Here is an 18,284-nt window from a genome sequence, read left to right on the forward strand (position 1 = left end):
CATTTTTTTTCTTTTTCTTTTAATATACCTTTTCTCTTTTAATCTTAAAAGATGTATTTTCTTAATCAATATGATATCTCTTACAATTCTAAAATTAAAAACGAATACCTTTTATAAAAAAATGTAAATAATCCTTTCGGTTTATTAATTAGTGAATCATGCATAATTAAGTTTATATAATTTCTAAGGGTCTTCACGTCGACATAAATCGATAAAACTGTTGTGCGAGTTCGATATCATTTTTCAATTTCTTACACTTTTTAGAAGATAATAAGCTTGCTCTGATGAAATATATGGATAACAATTGTGAAAAAGGTAGAGTATTTTTTTTTCTGGATTAAATATATTTTCAGTGTTTTATTTTTTAATGAAAATTATAATTAGTTTATTTTTAAAATTTTCAACTAATTTAATTTTTTATCTTTAAAATTGTATTAATTTAATCCTTTTAATTAAATTTTATTTAGTTTATTTAAAATTTCAAATACGTTTTTCAATTAACATAAATCAAATGCTATTATAAAATATTTTAACAAAATTTGATTAAAATAATTAAATTTATACATTTCTAAAATTAAAAATCTAAATTAAATTTCAATTTTTATTTGTAGATTGAGACAATAACATATATATATATATATATATATATATATATATATATATATATATATATATATATATTTCTTTGAAGTGATAATAATTTAAGCATTTTGAATACTTCACAAAAATCAATAGTTTAGACTATATAGACTTCAGAATATTCGGTTTGAGTCTGTGTAAAAACTCCAATCCCTTTAATCACGTGTTGGGGAAAAACAGCTTTTGTTTTTCCTTTTCCTGAGAAAAAATGAAAATGAGATACATCGCTGTCATCATTTAATAACAATTTAGTGTTGCTGTCTCTAATGATTTATGTTCCTTTCAATTAATCAGAATCAATGAACTCTTCTAGAAAGTCCTTTCGAGTGAATGGAAGTTGAGATTTCTTGGTGAAGCTAGAGCAGCTAACGTTACCATTCAGAAGCTGTACAACCTGCACCAATAGGTCAATCGCAAAGTGATGAACTTTGCCACAATCAAGCAAAAGGGTTCCATTTTCCTAAGGTTTATCAATTGAGTGAGGTAAACAACATTGTAAAAAACAAGGTGAAACAGTTATTCTAAATTTGAAGGTGAAAAGATTGTTTTGTTTTGAAATTTGAGGAGAACAAGAGAACGTGCCTGGTTCATAGAGGGGCGACGAATAGAGGATTGTTGAATGCATAAAGAAGCTGTGAAAACCATAATTTTAATCTGCCGACTGTCAAAAACATCATCAAGTGAAGGATCGATCAGCTCCCTGATATTATTCTTTTTCAGAAAAGGTTCTGCCTGCAAAAGTATAAGAAACTTCCCTTGTCAGAGGTACAAGCACACATTTTTATTTCTAGTTTGTTCTTTGGTTGAATAGCTCAACATACCCACAAAACAAGGCTTTGTTGTGAATAATCAAGTGCTCTTCGTCCAGTGACTAATTCTAATAGCACTACACCAAAGGCAAACACATCTGTTTTCTCATCCACTATCCCATGAAGCAAGTATTCTGGAGCAAGGTAACTGTGTAGTAGTCATAATTGAAAATTGAGTTAATAGCATGTTACAAAAGAGTACAAATCATTTAATGAGAACGTGACAACAAACCCAAAAGTCCCTTCGATTTTTGAAACGGTGTGGTGGGTCCAATTCTCTGGTAGCCATTTTGCTAGCCCGAAATCACAAATCTGCACGAAAAATTTCTCAACTTTTCAGAAGTTTATTATTGCCATACCATTATGCAGAAATGATGTTCACTTACGTACAATGCCGGTTTTTGTTACAGTACAAAAGGGAAAATAGACAGGTTTCTTAACTTCAGTCCTAACAAATCAGGGATCTTCCAAAACATTTTTGTCTTCACAAACCATAAAAAAAATGCCAAAAGAGTGAATATGTGGTGATTAACCATAGAATCAAATCTGCACGGAAAGAATCCAAAGTCATATCCATACCTGCGGCTCAAAGTCCTCAGTAAGCAAGATATTTGATGCTTTTATATCTCTGTGAATAATTCTTCTTTGACAACCTTCGTGAAGATACAATATACCCTTGGCTGTTCCTAATGCTATTTTCTGCCTGACAGGCCATGGTAGCTTCTCCTTGGAACCTAGCAGCAGTGAGATATTAATTATTAATAACAGTAAAATTTTACTCAAATGCTAAGAACTGTGTCGATAGCAAAGTAAAATTGACCCAACCATTCAGCACTGAAGCTAAGCACCCTTTTTCAGACAACTCAAGCACTAAATGCATTCCTCCCTCCACTCCATAGCCAACTAATTTAGCAGTATTGGGATGGTTTACATGAGCCATTATGCCAAGTTCTGATAAGAAGTCCCCTGTAGTTTCGTTTTCTGCTCCACGTGCCAATCGTTTAATCGCCACCAGCTGACCATTTGGCAAACACCCTTTGTAAACCTCGGCATAACCACCTTTTCCAATACAATTTTCTGCACCACCAATGTAATGAGTTTAATCTCTGTAACAGGCATGTTAACCTCTAAAGAATAAACAAAAAGAAAGCTGTTATGAGTGAAAATAGAAAAAATATTGATGCAATTGATATCTGCAACCAACCGTGTTAAAGTAGACAAGGGAAATGCATCAATAAGTTTGATTGAGATTGCTTAACTTCGTTTTTATTTAAAGTAAGTTAACAAATCCACCAATATCAGGTGATTATTGTAAAAGGGAAATGAAGTAAACATCTGCAACAACTTTTAACAGGATAACATTAATGTAATCATCCATTAAGCATGTTTCATACCTTGGGAGAAGTAATTGGTTGCAATTTGTATCTCATGGTGAGTGAAGATCTTCCAGGGTGAACTATGAAAGGAAGAAGCATCTATCACAGTCTCCCTCCTGCCACTGGTGAATCTTCTGGAGAGTTTGAGGACAGTCAGAGGATACAATGTGGCCACCGGCTTCTTCGATTTGACCCTCAACAATTGAAGAAACGCATGCCACCTAGAACCGAGCTTTGACTTATCAGAATCCGAGGTACCAGGTTCTTTGGAAGAACTAGTTTCTGATTCTGAACTCTTGAAAAAATAATCCTCAAGAACACCAACAGGGGAATCCACCTCGTCCTCCATTTTCTACGACTCAAACCCAGAACCTAAAGAGAACAAGTTACAAATCCAAATCCAAAACCACCAGGAAAATGTGAAACTTGATGAAACAGAAAACGCATCGCAAATGAGACGAGGAATTAGAAGCGAACCGTCAACTAGAAAATGAAAATCCAACACGACTTAAAAATCTAAGAAGCCAAACTGTGGGGAACGGTTGTGGGAGTTAATTTAACTGCACGGAGCTTTCAATTCAAAAGAATTTTCCTAGAAAACAATTCTGAAAAACCAAGTGCCAATGTAAGAATGAACGAAACTCGAGGCAGAGGTGAAAGCAACGCAACAACTAAAGTATCGAAACAGTGGCACTGAAATCACATGGCAACACAACATCTCAGTTACCCACAAGACGAAATAAATCCTCAGCAAGGACGAAAGAAATTTAATCAAACATCTCATGGTTGAAGTAAAAGTGGGGTAGCTGGGGTGCCATAAAGGCAATATTTTGAATTTGACTACTTAACTAATTACTTTTTGTTTTCTTGGGAGTTGTAGCAATGAGGGTTGGGAGACCAGGAGACAGAAGCATGAACGAAGAGGCAGACATCAACATTAGTTATTACTTCGCCTTCTACATTCAACCAACTTCAAGCTTCTTGCGATGTCGTTTTCCAGTTTAATTGTCTGAGCAAAATAAATTTATGACCCTTTCCCTCAAAAGTGAACTACTGGATGATCAGAATCAATGGTAGACTGTTATCATTGCGGATTATCATATCATCTGTCACGTAGAGAAGAAGAAAAGAAATGCAATATTTCTTTGGCTTTATTATTATTATTTTTTTTAATCTTTTTTTTCTTTGTAAACTATATATAAATGTGTGATAGAGTGTGTATTTGAATTGTGGGGGACGAAGAAAGAGACAGAAGTGAAGAAAAGAATGGCTTTACTGGCCATGGTCACGGTAGGTTCTTTGGTGTTTGTGGTCTCCTCTTGGATATTGGGATTGTTGCTTATAGCAACCCAACCCAACCTTGGCTTCATTTATCGAAGATTTGTCGTGTATAATAATAATGTTCTGTTTGTAGCGATAAAAGTTAAAAACATGTTACTGTTTGTCGGCAATTCACCGTGCGTATGTGTTAAATCGTTTCTGTGGATAATTTCATAAGCACCATGTCCCTCTCTTTCTATGCGGGTTTTGCTTGGGGTTTAAGCAGTATTAACATTCATATTGGTTAGGATTAGTGTTTTTTACTTATCATGCCATGTGAGAAAGATTTTGGTACTTATGTTGTTTTTTTTTAACAAGGACTTGAATGTTAGCTTAAAGACGACGAAGTTTAAAACTGAAAACTAATTAGTTGTTCAAAACTTTTAAGTTAATTTTCACAAAATATTTTGGAAGTTTCAAGACAGATTTATACAATTTTTGGAGATATAAACTATATAAAATATACTAAAATTAAAAAAATATATATTTATATTATAATTTACATATGTAAAAACAGTAAAAAAAAATTGAAGAGGCAAACCCGAGTCTTTTAAGCTACGCCATTGAACCGAGTGGATGGTAAGGAGACATAAGTTGACTATGAAATAACACACAAATTCTAAAAAGGAGGGTTTGCACGAGTTTGGAAAACTGTTTGCAATTAATGTTAGATGTTATTTATAGGGGTTGAACACTTTGACAATTTTTTAGAGTCTTTAGAAATACACCAAAAAAAGCAAATTTTTATATTGATTCATACCAATTAAACTTCGTCTAGTTTTTCTTTAAATACTTTTAAAAGATTTTATTAATTTTAAAAAGTTAGAACGACTTTCACCATTCTTAATTTTACGAGTTTCACCACTCATGATTTTTCACTAGTCCAATTGCCCAAAACTCTTTAACTTACTCTTAGTTAATTATCCAAAAGCAACAAAGCGTTTTTTTGTTTAAAGTACAGGTTGAAAAGCTCTCTTAGAGATGATTTAGATCAATACAAAGTATATATGGAAAACTTGTTAAATATAATTTTCTTTTTCAAAAAGCTAGATGACACAACAACAAGAGAATTTTGGCAGCGTGATAATATGAGTAGTTTGTAACACCCTAATTTTGAGATGTCACGATTACAAGTGAAAATTTAAAATTTTTAAAATCATAATACTATTATGGAAATCCAAATTTATAAGTCATTACAATTCTAGAAAAATAAACCAAAATTCTAATTTAATTATAAAATAAAACTCCATATAAAATAGTTTATTCAAACAACCATAAATTCTCCAACTCCCTCAATCCACTCGGCGCGCTATACAACATCTGAATTAACTACATGATCATCTACTCCCGTATAAAACGATCATCGTAGGTGGAAACCACAACCACATCATGCAAGAGTGAGCAACCAAAAATATCATAACATACAATATACAACAATCATTTTAACACATAATAAGATAGCCATGGAATCATATTTCATCACATAAATAATATCTCAACCAAACAATCATAAGCCAATGTCGTTTCCTTGTATTGTGTCTTCATAGCATGTTCTCACTAATAGGGCGATTCGAGTCATTTTCCATCGCAACTTCAGACATATCTCCCCAGCTTCTCAAGAACTAACGAGTAAACTGATACCAGATGCATTAGTGCACTATACTCAGTCAAGCCGAAGCCTTTTGGGTGAGACATGCACCTCCTCACGCAGAAGGAAGTGACACTTGAATCTTTGTCTCTACACGAGACTCCAACATCTTTAACGTAGCACATTACGAAAAGCTCACACATGATCGACCAAGTACAAGGAAATAACATAGTTTCATATTCGCATCACAAATCAATACACATTCAATAACATGTATTTACCAAAACAAACACCAATTTTATTCAATTAAGCATGTACACATACAAACAAGGCAAGAAAAGAAAACAAGAAAACAAATAAGGAATGTAAGTTCCCCTTACCTTGGCTAATACTAAGGCTTTATACACACCCTAAGGATCACAACAAATCTCCCTTTGTACTAACACTTTCTGCAGCTAATTCTTTTCTTCTCTTTAAGAATCTCTCTCTCTCTCTCTTTTTCTTTCACCTTTCAGATTTAGGTTTCTGTCTTATTTTCCTAATGACTATAGTTTCTATAGGAAGTGTCTAATATAGTTACAACTAGGTATAGAATATACATAGGGTACTTTATTTATAATAAAAGTCCATAATGAGTAATAACAACCAACTAAAATAAAAGATATAGATAAGATAAAATAAATTTATCTTTAACTTAATTAATTCTTATAAGTCCTTAGATAATGTATTCTATCTTAATATTTTTATTCTAATAGATTATGATACGTTCCTAAATAATGCATTATATTTTATTAATATTATCTAACAATAATATCTAATTATATATAATAATGTCCCAAGATATCTTTTAATTAACAACATCTCAAGATATATTTTAATTTGTAACTATATAACCATATCCAAGAATATCTAAGAATATCTAATAATATCTTTTTCTAATAATAACATCTCTTTTAATCTCTAAACCTACCAACATTATATCTCCTATTTTCTTTCAACTATTTTTTAAATAACAACAACTAAATCTTCTAAAAGATTTTCATAATATCATTTTATTAAATATTCAGATTATTTAATTTGCATGTTTTTTCTTTCTACACCCCCTAAATTAATTTCTATACCAATTAAATAAAGATAAAAAACTCATTTGCCCCTAGGCAAAAAATATAAAAATAAAGAAATAACATAACAATTATGCTATAATAAAAATATACAAGAACACTAATTTCCAAACAAAAACTCAAAGTCTCAAAACTACTTTATTTTTAAGACCCCTATTTTCCTAGATCTTACGTAGTTGTTGTTGATTTTCTTCTTTTCATGTGGTCTTCTTTATATAGAAAACTTCAAGAAAGATCTATTACTTAGAAACATTGACTTTGATGTAGGTGTGTAGCCTTTTGTACGAGGCCAAATGCTATGTTGCTCTTGTAGAGGCAATTCTACTACTCGTACAAATTGGGCAGACAAAAAGCATTAATGAAACATTATCAAAATGTCTTCCTGTCTCTTAAAGTTCTTCTGAATCAACGCATAATTTTTTAATAAAGCATTTATCCTTTATGGATCTGCATAGATAAAGAGAAACAACACAACAAACAAAAAATATTATTCGTATATTTGGATTTAAAACATTATATGTTTATTATGGAGTTTAGTGTAGTCCTTGTACTATAACATTTATGCTAGTCTATTTATCAAATCGTTTAAAGTAGTCTATATTATTTGCATTTAGGATATTGTCGAGCCATAAATATCGTTTAATGCGTTATCATAAACGATCATTTTGATAGACATTATTTCGTTAAACGTTTTTGTTAAACTTTAAAATAAAGGGTTCCTAAACAATCTTGTCTTACCAAACTAACGATAAAAGTGAAAGAGGAAGAAGAGATTATAAGTTTGATAAAATTATAACTTAAATACATTTTTGGGCTCTCAATATTACATTTGTTGGATTTTAGTACGAACATTCTATATAGTAAAAACAAAATACTACTTTTATCCTATAAATCTAATAGAATCATGCTAAATTCTATGTTCTTTTTTTGTTGACTCCTATTTTTATTATTTGATTGTTTGTGATGTTTGTTTTGTGATATTGTTGAATTTAGTTATTTCATGCATTGAATGTAATTACTTCAATTGTAAATAAATCTTTAAATAAAAGAATGAAAATTTAGGATTGGATCAAGAACAATTTAAGTCAAGATTGATGGTTAGATATTTTAGTAAAAGAACTTGGTTTAATTATAATGATTTATCCTTTCAAGTAGTGAAACATGTAGTCATTTTTTTTTCATAGCTGTTAAGCTTAATCTTAAGCTATAATAGATGAATGCTAAGACAACTTTCTTGTATAGTGATATTAATGAGCTATTTGCAAAAGAAATTGATATAAAAGGAAAAATTATTATTTTTATAAATTAAGAAAATCATTATATGGTTTCAAATAAATCTTAAAGAAATTAAACAAGTGTTTTGGATAAATTATTGTAGATAAATATTAATAAATGGACTCTAAGCCTAAGTTAACTTCACAAAACCAACTTGTAAAATGGAGTTTTTAGTGAGTGAAATAATATGTCCAACAAACAACAAATTTCATGATAGCGGGTGACACAATAGGTTGAACAAACGAAAAATTTCACTAGGATAGGTTATAACTCATGGCTTTGATATATAATCATAAATATAGCATGATAAAAAAATCAAACAGAAAATATTATAGCTTAATTAATTTATATTTAATTATTTTGCATTTTTTTTACCGAATCCATAAATCATTTCTATAAAAAAATTGAAAAAATTAAAAAATAAATAAATGGGGAAAAATAAATATTATTTGGTTAAATCAGTCAATAAATAAAATAAAACAAAGATGATTATTATTGATTTTGAATCATTTATTAGAATTGCATGACATAAGTTTCTTAATTACAACAAGACATGTAATTTTCAAATACAACCTTTTCCATCACTTTTTATTATTAACTTTTTGTCTATAAAAAATCATGTATAAGTGACATGACCTTTGTGTTAGAAGTTTCACATCGACTAGAAATAAAACCAATTTATAATATATATGTGAGTGCAAATTTCACCTTTAGTTTTATAAGATTGAGTTAGGCTTAAAGTTCACTTCTTAATAACTTTAAAATGTTAGTAAGCAAATCTTCGAACAAGATAAAAATAAAAAAATGCATATAAATAAATAAATAATAAAATAAAAAAGGCAAAATAAGTGTAATTTGTCGTAACTAAATTTTATTTTTCTTGTGAATTAAGACATTGGAAAATAAAATAACTATGATTTAAGATGATGTGTGAATAATGTTTCTTCATCTTAAAAACAAAAATTATCATTTCTTCATACCCATTTTGAGTCTTAATTTATATATTTATATATATATATATATATATATATATATATATATATATATATATATATATATATATATTTCAAATTATCTTGAAGAAGTTGACATAATATTTGCATTCTATTTATCCAATACATAGTTTAACAATAAAAAAAAATTGGTATGAAAAAGAAAGAAAATCTTTTTGAGAAAAAAAAATAGAAAAAAAGGGTGATCGAAGAAAAATCATACATTAGATGCAACATTATTCATATACTCTTGTTCTAAATAACCAACACATCAACTTTAGGCCTTTAATATCCACTTTTATACTATGATACAAGTTTAATAAAGTTCACATGGATCAAAGATTGATTGTTATCTTTCAAAAATTTTAATTTGGAGGAAAATATTCTGGCATGCTAGCAAGTTTTTTCAGAAAAATTTGAAAAAAATATAATTTAAAACAATTTATTCAGATATTTGTTTTCTAGCATTGGAAAAAATTATTTTTGATTATTGTGTTTCAAAACTCCAAAATTTATATCAAAAGTTGGTTAGACAAGAGGCATCTCTTCCATTCTTCATCGACTCTATCTTTGTTTCCTACCATATACTTTACTTTTGAATTTAAATCTCAACCATTCTTTTCCTACCATAATTCATTTCCCTAGTTTGAAAATTCAAATTGGAGTAGTTGCATTTGTTCGTAATCCATACTTTAAACTCTTTTAAAGACCTTGAGTGATTCCATGCGTGTTATTCAAATAATATTTTGAAACAAATGATAAATTGAACATTTTTAAATAAATTTATCAGACCAAAGAATTATTAAATTAAAAAAAACAAAGAAGAAGACATAACTAAGATAACAAAAAAATTCAAATTAGTTTATATCAATTTTCAAACATGTACATAAAGAAATAGGTTCACAAGGGGATACAACGTCGGTGAGATGTGAGTCTAAGCACATAAAAGATTGACATCATTCTCTATCCAAAACGTTAAGACAATGAGTTAATGTGTCTTCGGAACTTGGAGTCACACTTGGATTCTTGACAAGCCTCACGTGACCAACAAAACAAAAAGAAAAAATAAATAAAAATATATGGGATTTAAAGAAGATTGTCATTAGTAACTATGTAAATCTACGAGATTTTTCTTCCATGCGATACTTACAAGAGACAATTAGTTGATAATCAAATTAGAGTCAACAATTGACAAATCTCAAGAATTATTGTGTTGTTCTAAATCACAAATTTAATAAACACAAAAAGAAAAAAATATGTTGTTCAAATAATTTTCTTATTACAACATAAAAAAACACATAATAAAAATACAAAAAAAATTAAATGGTTATCTAAATGTACATATTACACAAAATTGTACAAATACAATTACAAATGGCTGACAAAAGACAAACAAATAAAAAACAATAAAAAATACACACAAAAAATAACATGTCGTAGTCTCTCCAAGAAGAGTATTGATTCGAAAAAGGTAGTTTCAGACATAATTCTGTCAAGAAAGATTTGACAGGAAGTGACACAAAAAGATTACCTCTTTTTCGACATGTACAAGAGAAATCGAACAAAAAGTCCAAGGTTACGAGTGTTAAAATAGGCGAAGTTGCTCCAAAAGTATCTTCATTTGCATAAATAAAAAGAAACAAGACTTAAAAAATTAAAAATTAAAAGAAAAACAAAATCAAAATAAAGTATAATAAAAAAAAAGAAAAAATGACTAAAACCCAAAAGAACTTATCATTTATAAGGAATGACAAAAAGGATGGAAGGAATTAGATGTGACGACGTTTTGTCTTATGCACCATTCTTTTGATCAACATACATAGTTTTGAAACCAACAGTAAACAGTATAATCTTTAATTTTTTCATGACACTGAAGTTTCACTGAAATTTCATACACTTTCTCTTGATTGGAATGTTTTAACTTGGGATTGAAGCAAGTCTCTAATAAGACAATTTCTTCTTCGTTGGCCTTCTTTTTTTATTTCTTATCTTCAACATTCGAATTCTTCAACTAAATAAGAAAAAGGCTTAAATACCTACTTAGTCCCCGTGTTAATAGCTGAATTGCCATTTAATACCCGGTTTTAAAAATGAAGACATTAGGTCCCTATATTTTGAAAAGTGTATGACTTTAGTCATGTCCGTTAAGTTAGTAGTAACGGTGTTAACTCCGCGCTGACGTGGCTACGCTTCTTTTCTCTCTCCTATGCTCTTCCTGACACCTTTCTGCTTTTTGTATATTAATGATTTTCATGACAGAGGAGGGAGGTTAGCTGGTGCAGGAATTGTGGGGATTCTACAGAAAATGGAAGAGGATGACAGAGGTCTCATATTTGGCAATGGAAACAGAAGTGTTGTTGCCATTGATGGGGGCTTATACGAAAATTATCCTCAATACAGGACTTATTTGCAAGATTCAGTGAAAGAGCTGCTAGGGTCAGAAAAATCAAACAATGTGGTGATAGAACATACAAAAGATGGATCTTCCATAGGAGCTGCTCTGTTGGCTGCTTCAAATTCCATCTACCAACAACACTTATAGTATTCACTCTAACCCATCTACCAACAATACTGGATCTTTCACTCTAAATTTAAATTATAAAAAGGAGATTATATAAAAATGTAAATTATTTGAAGTATTTAGAGTGCATTCATTTGTTTGTGGAAATACTGGATCACTTCTTCTTCCAACTCTTTGCTGCAAGCTTGCTGCACAGTGAGGGCTGCTTCCTACGTGTTGCTGGCAGCGTGTTCATCCTAGCTTCCAGCCATCACCGTGTACCTCCAAGCTGGATGTTGGAGCACCAAGGACGTGAGCTTGCTGGAACGTCCCAAGTGTGGGCTGCTGGACTCTCACGGCCTCCTCCTCTTCTTCTCGGTTGCTGGCTTCTGACTTCTAACTTCCAACTGCTTGCCAAGACGTTGCGTCTCTCATTCTCCATGCCAGGCCGTGATCTTCACCTTTCCGGTGGTGGCTTCAAGTTGTTATTCTGCAGGCCGAGACGCCACTCAAGATGCTGCCTCCTTTTTTTTCAATTACATTGCAGCTGCTGTTTTCTTTTCCAAAGCCAAGCACACCTCTTTCTTCTTCCAACCGTTGCAGCTGCTTCAAGTTGCTGGATGCATGGAGGTTTGCTGGATGCATGGAGGTTTGCTAGATGCATGGAGGACCGAGAGCTCTCCAAGCTTCTGTGCTGAACCGTGAGACTTCCAGGCATCAACTAAATGCCACAAGCGTGGGGTTGTAGAGAAAGGTTTGGTGAGAGAGAAATCATGAAAATCATTAATATATAAAAAGCAGAAGGTGTCAGGAAGAGCAGAGGAGAGAGAAAAGAAGCGTAGCCACGTCAGCGCGGAGTTAACACCGTTACTACCAACTTAACGGAGAGGACTAAAGTCATACACTTTTCAAAATATAGGGACCTAATGTCTTCATTTTTAAAACCGGATATTAAATGGCAATTCAGCTATTAACACGGGGACTAAGTAGGTATTTAAGCCTAAGAAAAAAGAAAGATGGAGACTAAGAAATGAGCAAATGTGTTTACTAAATATTTGTTTTCATCACGAGTTAAAGCATTCCTCTCGAAAGCAAGTGTATAAAATTACGACAATAATTTGGTGTCATAGAAAAATTAAAGCCTAAAACACCTAAGGATTGGAATATAAGAAAAAAATCTACCTTCGAAAATTTAAATTTGTAAAAAAGTTTGGATCTTTATGAGTAAGAAAAAATAAATAAAATAGTATATATTTTTTAAAAAATACCATATATATTTATAAGGTTTTTAGATCTTATGATAAAATTGGTAATACAATATCAAATAATATCAATAAAATAATTACTTTTACTTAGTATTCACATGACTAATATCGCTATAAAAATGTGTGAAAGTTGGCTCCAAAATAGGTGTTGCGTATAAGTACCTTACTAATTAAATAATTAAAATAGGTTTTAGAATATATAAAAATACACGTAAAAGTAATAAAAGAGTTTTTAATCGTTTTCTTGAGATATTAGTATGTGTCTGTATTCATAACTCATTTTCCCTTGAGTGGGCCAGGTTTAGATTGTCGGGAGAGGGGCTTGAATTACCCAAAATAAATTATTAGAAAAAATGAAATTGGTAACGGTAATTGGAAAATGGAAATGGAAGGGGTGTAATCGCTGGGCAAAAGAAAGAGACAAAGTAATAGTTGGAGGCAAAATAAAAAAATGAATGAATGGGTTGTTAAAGGAGATTTTCTGGTTAGCTTGACGAGAGTGTTGTTCTTGGAAGGTAGTGGTGTAGTATGTGTTTTGGTGTTTGGAAAAAATGAATAAACAATGAGAGAATTGAGTTTAGTTAGCTGATCAAGTTTGAACAACAAACAAAGCTCATAAAACACAGGTAACTAACTCCACCACACTGGTCAAACCCAAAGCCTCTCTTCTCACCTCACCCTTCACTCTCAGATCTTCCCTTCATATTCTAAACTCACAAAACATCCTTCACACAACACCAACTGCAATGTCCCTTCCCTTTTATTTCTCCCTATGTTTTATTTTTTCTCTTTCATTTATTCTTCCGCCTCCTTCTCTGGCCGCCAACGACACCGTTCCCTGTCCCTTGAACATCACGGTGCTCCGCGTGGTGGGCGGCGGCGCCCGTCCCTCCTTCGACTCCGGCACTCAGTGCCATTACATCTTGCAGGCCCTCCACCTCCTCCAGGCGGACTACCTCCGCCGCAGCAACCTCTTCGTGCCGCCGCTCAACGCCTCCGAGTCCTGCTGGACCTCCTTCCAGTCCTTCATCAACGAATTCGACCCGAGCATCGATATCCGCTCCTCCTGCGGCCTCAAAACCGAGTGGATCTCCCAGGGCTGCATGAACATCACCACAAAACAGCAGTTCGAAGCCACCGTCCCCACCGCCGCAATCCAGGCCGTCCAAGGCAACTGCAACCAGTCCCTCGATAACAACTCCCCCTGCGCCCTCTGCACCACCAAAATCTCAACCCTTCTCTCCTACTTGACCGGCCGAACCGTCGGGAACGTCTCCGATTGCCGAGCCTATACTTCCATCTACGCCGCCTCTCTCTCTGACCAGTATGGTGCCACTGACCCCGGAACCGCCAAGTGCCTCTTCGGCCTCGATTTTTCCTCCCCCGGTTCCAGCGGTAAGCGCCGAACCATCATTATCGTCGTTTCCGTTTTCTGTTTTGTGGCTTTGCTTGTTCTTGCTGGGGTTTGGACTTACATTAGATTCAAGAAGAGGAACGAGTTTGGGGGAGGGAAGGGTGTTGGAAAATCTGAACTTGGTTTGGGTTTGGGTTCTGGGTTGGATTCCATGAACCAGAGTACGACTTTGATTAGGTTCACTTTTGATGAGATTAAGAAGGCTACTAGGAACTTCTCCAGGGATAACATGATCGGGAGTGGGGGTTATGGGAACGTTTACAAAGGAATGTTGCTGGATGGTAGTCCAGTTGCTTTTAAAAGGTTCAAGAATTGTTCTGTTGCCGGGGATGCTAGCTTCACTCACGAAGTTGAGGTTATTGCGAGTGTTCGCCATGTGAACCTTGTTACCTTAAGAGGTTATTGTACTGCCACCACCAATTTAGAGGGGCACCAGAGGATTATTGTCACTGATTTGATGGAAAATGGGAGTCTTTACGATCATTTATTTGGTTCTTCCAAGAAGAATCTCAGTTGGTCTATTCGTCAAAAGATTGCTCTGGGGACCGCTAGAGGGTTGGCTTATTTGCATTACGGGGCTCAACCTTCCATCATTCATAGAGATATTAAAGCTAGTAACATACTTCTGGACCATAAGTTTGAGGCCAAGGTGGCGGATTTCGGGTTGGCGAAGTTCAACCCAGAGGGAATGACGCATATGAGCACTAGAGTGGCTGGGACTATGGGTTATGTTGCTCCTGAGTATGCCTTGTATGGACAGTTGACAGAGAGAAGTGATGTGTTCAGTTATGGTGTGGTGCTTCTTGAGCTTTTGAGTGGGAAAAAGGCTCTTCAAACGAACGATGATGGGCAACCCTCCGCACTCACTGACTTTGCTTGGTCTTTGGTTAGAAACGGTAGTGCTCTGGATGTTGTTGAAGATGGCATTCCAGAGCCAGGTCCACCAGAAGTTCTTGAGAAGTATGTGTTGATTGCTGTGTTGTGTTCTCATCCACAGCTATATGCTAGACCAACAATGGACCAGGTTGTTAAAATGCTGGAGACAGATGAATCGGTTCCTTCGTTAATGGATAGGCCAATTCCTTTTATTGCTGGGAGGATTGACATTGAAAAATCTGCTCTCAGTAACTCGGGTCAGCTCTGCAGTCCAACCGGTTATCAAGCTTATACATTACAAAATCAACGCAAATCTATTTGTAAAGAAGATGAGGAAGAAGAAGAAGGAAGTTCAGTGGCTGATACTGTTACCACAGAATGAAACTGGAAATTGGATTGTTTTCCTCTAGCTAGTGTAACCGTGTAGACATGATTTTTTTATACATTAAGATTTTAGATTGTATCTTCTTTTTAAACGTTTTTTGTTGTAAAGGGAAAAAAGGTGTACAAAATTTGATTCTTTTTTATTGTATGAAGGAATATAGACAATGCCCTTCCTCTTACCAAATTAGTAAAATGTAGAAAAAACTAAAACGCAATATGATAGCATGAGTATGTGAAGATTAACTGAAGGCAAATGTAAGTTCTGGTTTGTTGTTGGTATTAGATGTTCTAATAGGAGTTACCATTGTTGTTACCGATGGTTTCATCTCAGCAACTTCCATTGTTGTTACCACTGTTGTCAACTGTACATGTCGTTCCCTACAGTTAGAGAGAGAAGGGAAGCAGAATCTTAAGCTTTATAAGATAATGAAATACTACCATAAGCTAACAGAATTGAATATTTGGTTGAAAAGCATTAAGTTATGTAAGATGTGAAAATGGCAAATTATATTGATGTTTAACTAGATTATTTTGTGCTGATAAGTTGCCTAAGTGGGTTTTGTTTTATTGAGAAGGGAACCTAATCTCCGGACAACATAGCATAGCTGGCAATCAGGCTAATATACAGATTCCGTTGTTTAAATATTAGGATTGTAAGGTGGTGGAATATAAATTAATGCATTCCTTTTTAGACAGCATGAGTGGAGTTTATAAAAGCTTCTTAATAAGTGGAGCATTAGTTAATCTGATCTGGTTCTGGTATAGTTGCCGATTACAACAAATCAGTCAGGTGAGAGGCTACACAAATTGAATAAGAAAAATATGCAATTAGTAATCTGATACCGCTACTGTTTTCTGTCATTGAGTCTTACGTTTTGCATAAAATTATAGTTTTAGTTTATTTAGGAGAGTGAGTTATTCTTATATTCAGTTAAATAGTAACGTAATATAAATCAAATTTAAAATAAATTTACTTTTTAATTGGTTTCTTTATGAATCATCTAAGTACAGACAAACCTTTTTCCCCTACACAGGGATCTAGAATCCGTTGCATTTGCATTATTTTAATAATTAATAATTAATCCCATACAAATTTATAAAAGGAGATTTGTAGTTCAAACTCAAAATTGTACTCATACATTAAAAATTACTATATAGGCATAGTATTTATATATTGTCTTATATTGTGTTTCGATCAACAATATAATGTTTTATAGGTTACGAAAATGTCTAAATATAAAAGTCCAACGGTTGTCTTTATGTTACTGTTTGTCTATGATATTCATTTGTTACGTTTGGAGTTTATATGAAAAAACTATTCCGATGTCAAAGTCAATAAAAATTTTACAGCTTAATCATTAATGGGACAATAAATGCAAAATTACCTTCATATCGACAACTTAATCATTAATGGGGCAATAAATACAAAATAACATTCATCTGTATGTCTTACCTACATTTGAAGATGTCAGTATAGACATTTGATTAGTAGCGACCTAATTATAATCCAATTAGAAGTAATCTCACTTTAGCTTAAATTATTCACCATAAGGGATAATCCTCTATCAAATGACCGTTTGGTTTGACTTCATGGTCGCTAGATGATAATGTTAATTCTTACCGTTCTCTGAGCATAAATTTAGTAGCAAAATCAACTCTTTTCTAGCTTGTAACTTGCTTAATCCTCTCTTTTATCTTAGTTTTATGAATAATTGTGTTTTGGGCTACTTTGATGTAATTTCATCTATAATCCCTTTATTTTGTAGCTAATAATGTGCTTGGAAGAATCTCAAACAATGTAGAGAACTAAACCAGCCACAAAAGCAAGCAAATCTGCAGAAAAACCAGAAAAAGAAGCAGTGTTGTTGAACCTAGCTGGGCCCCCCTAGCTTAAGGGCGCTGGAGCGTCACGACATCATGATTGTCGCGCACTGGGGCGCCCCTCACACAGGGGGGCTGGAGCGCCATTTTTTGCTGACATGACAGATTTGTCTATTTAACTCAGAAACGCGAAGGACTTTGGGTCTTTGGTACTTTGGAGGCGCGATTTCACTGCTGGAGCTCATGGAGGCCGTGAGGAGCTTTTGGGAACATCTCTTTCTCTTCCATTGGGTCTCCTTCTTCTTCCATCTTCCATTTTGTAAGCTTTAGGGTTCTCCATGGAAGTGGAGAACCAGATTCATCTTGTTAGGGATTGTTATAGCCTATGAATTTTTGTGTAATGGATGATTGATTTGATTATATATATGCCTTTTCTATCCATTGTTAGTATTCTTGTTTCCAATCTTAAAGCTTGCATGCAATAGGAATGTTCATGACTTGAATTTGGGGTTTCATGGATTATGGAGACGTAAGATGGAATCTTGAACTGAAATAAGAGTCCTTGTGGTCGTTGATTCTAGGGATGGAAGATGATTCACATGTTGTCTTAAGATCCTAGCTCTTTAATGCGGGTTTGCTTGTTAGATTTTCCAAGAAATTGGAGTTTAATAGGGAAAACCTAGGCTCTTCCACCTAAGGGATTATGGCTAGAGTGTTCTTGTGGATTGACTTTAGTAAATTGATGGAGAGGAGATGAAATTGGGTAGGCACAAGAGTGAAATAGGTGAAAATTAACCTTAGCAATGTCATTTCATACCATTTCTAGTCTTGTCCATATCTAAGTGCCTTTAATGACCAAAGTACAACCATTGTATATTTGTGAATTTATCTCTTTGCATATGCT

At 33.3% G+C, this 18,284-nt stretch overlaps 1 protein-coding gene and 1 pseudogene across 3 annotated transcripts; one reads left to right on the forward strand and one right to left on the reverse strand.

Moving 5' to 3' along the window:
- Positions 1-760: 760 nt before the first annotated feature.
- On the reverse strand, positions 761-4,016 carry LOC124832626 (receptor-like cytosolic serine/threonine-protein kinase RBK2). Of its 3 annotated transcripts, none has more exons than XM_047306881.2 (8): positions 3,681-4,016; positions 2,843-3,196; positions 2,274-2,525; positions 2,028-2,182; positions 1,681-1,760; positions 1,461-1,596; positions 1,222-1,371; positions 761-1,033 (listed from the first exon to the last, which is right to left on the reverse strand). In XM_047306881.2, the coding sequence occupies exons 2-8, from the start codon at positions 3,171-3,173 to the stop codon at positions 926-928; spliced, it is 1,212 nt and encodes a 403-aa protein (XP_047162837.2). In that variant the 5' UTR covers positions 3,174-3,196; positions 3,681-4,016; the 3' UTR covers positions 761-925. The 3 variants fall into 3 exon arrangements, with proteins under 3 accessions (XP_047162837.2, XP_087972770.1, XP_047162835.2); XM_088116644.1 differs by having other exon boundaries at positions 3,674-4,016; XM_047306879.2 differs by having other exon boundaries at positions 3,302-4,016.
- A 9,389-nt stretch (positions 4,017-13,405) lies between these two features.
- On the forward strand, positions 13,406-15,889 carry LOC124832622 (putative LRR receptor-like serine/threonine-protein kinase RKF3 pseudogene; annotated as a pseudogene).
- Positions 15,890-18,284: the final 2,395 nt, after the last annotated feature.

The sequence above is a fragment of the Vigna umbellata genome, chromosome 5, assembly GCF_029865625.1.
Source record: "Vigna umbellata cultivar VRB3 chromosome 5, Vumbellata_1.0, whole genome shotgun sequence".
Classification (NCBI taxonomy): domain Eukaryota; kingdom Viridiplantae; phylum Streptophyta; class Magnoliopsida; order Fabales; family Fabaceae; genus Vigna; species Vigna umbellata.

Excerpts from the sequence above, each read along its gene's own strand:
- LOC124832626 (XM_047306881.2), bottom strand. The coding sequence starts at position 3,173 with ATGGAGGACGAGGTGGATTCCCCTGTTGGTGTTCTTGAGGATTATTTT. Across the intron at positions 2,183-2,273 it reads CTTAGCTTCAGTGCTGAATG|GTTCCAAGGAGAAGCTACCA; the intron begins GTTGGGTCAATT and ends CACTGCTGCTAG. Across the intron at positions 1,597-1,680 it reads AAAATCGAAGGGACTTTTGG|TTACCTTGCTCCAGAATACT; the intron begins GTTTGTTGTCAC and ends ACTACTACACAG.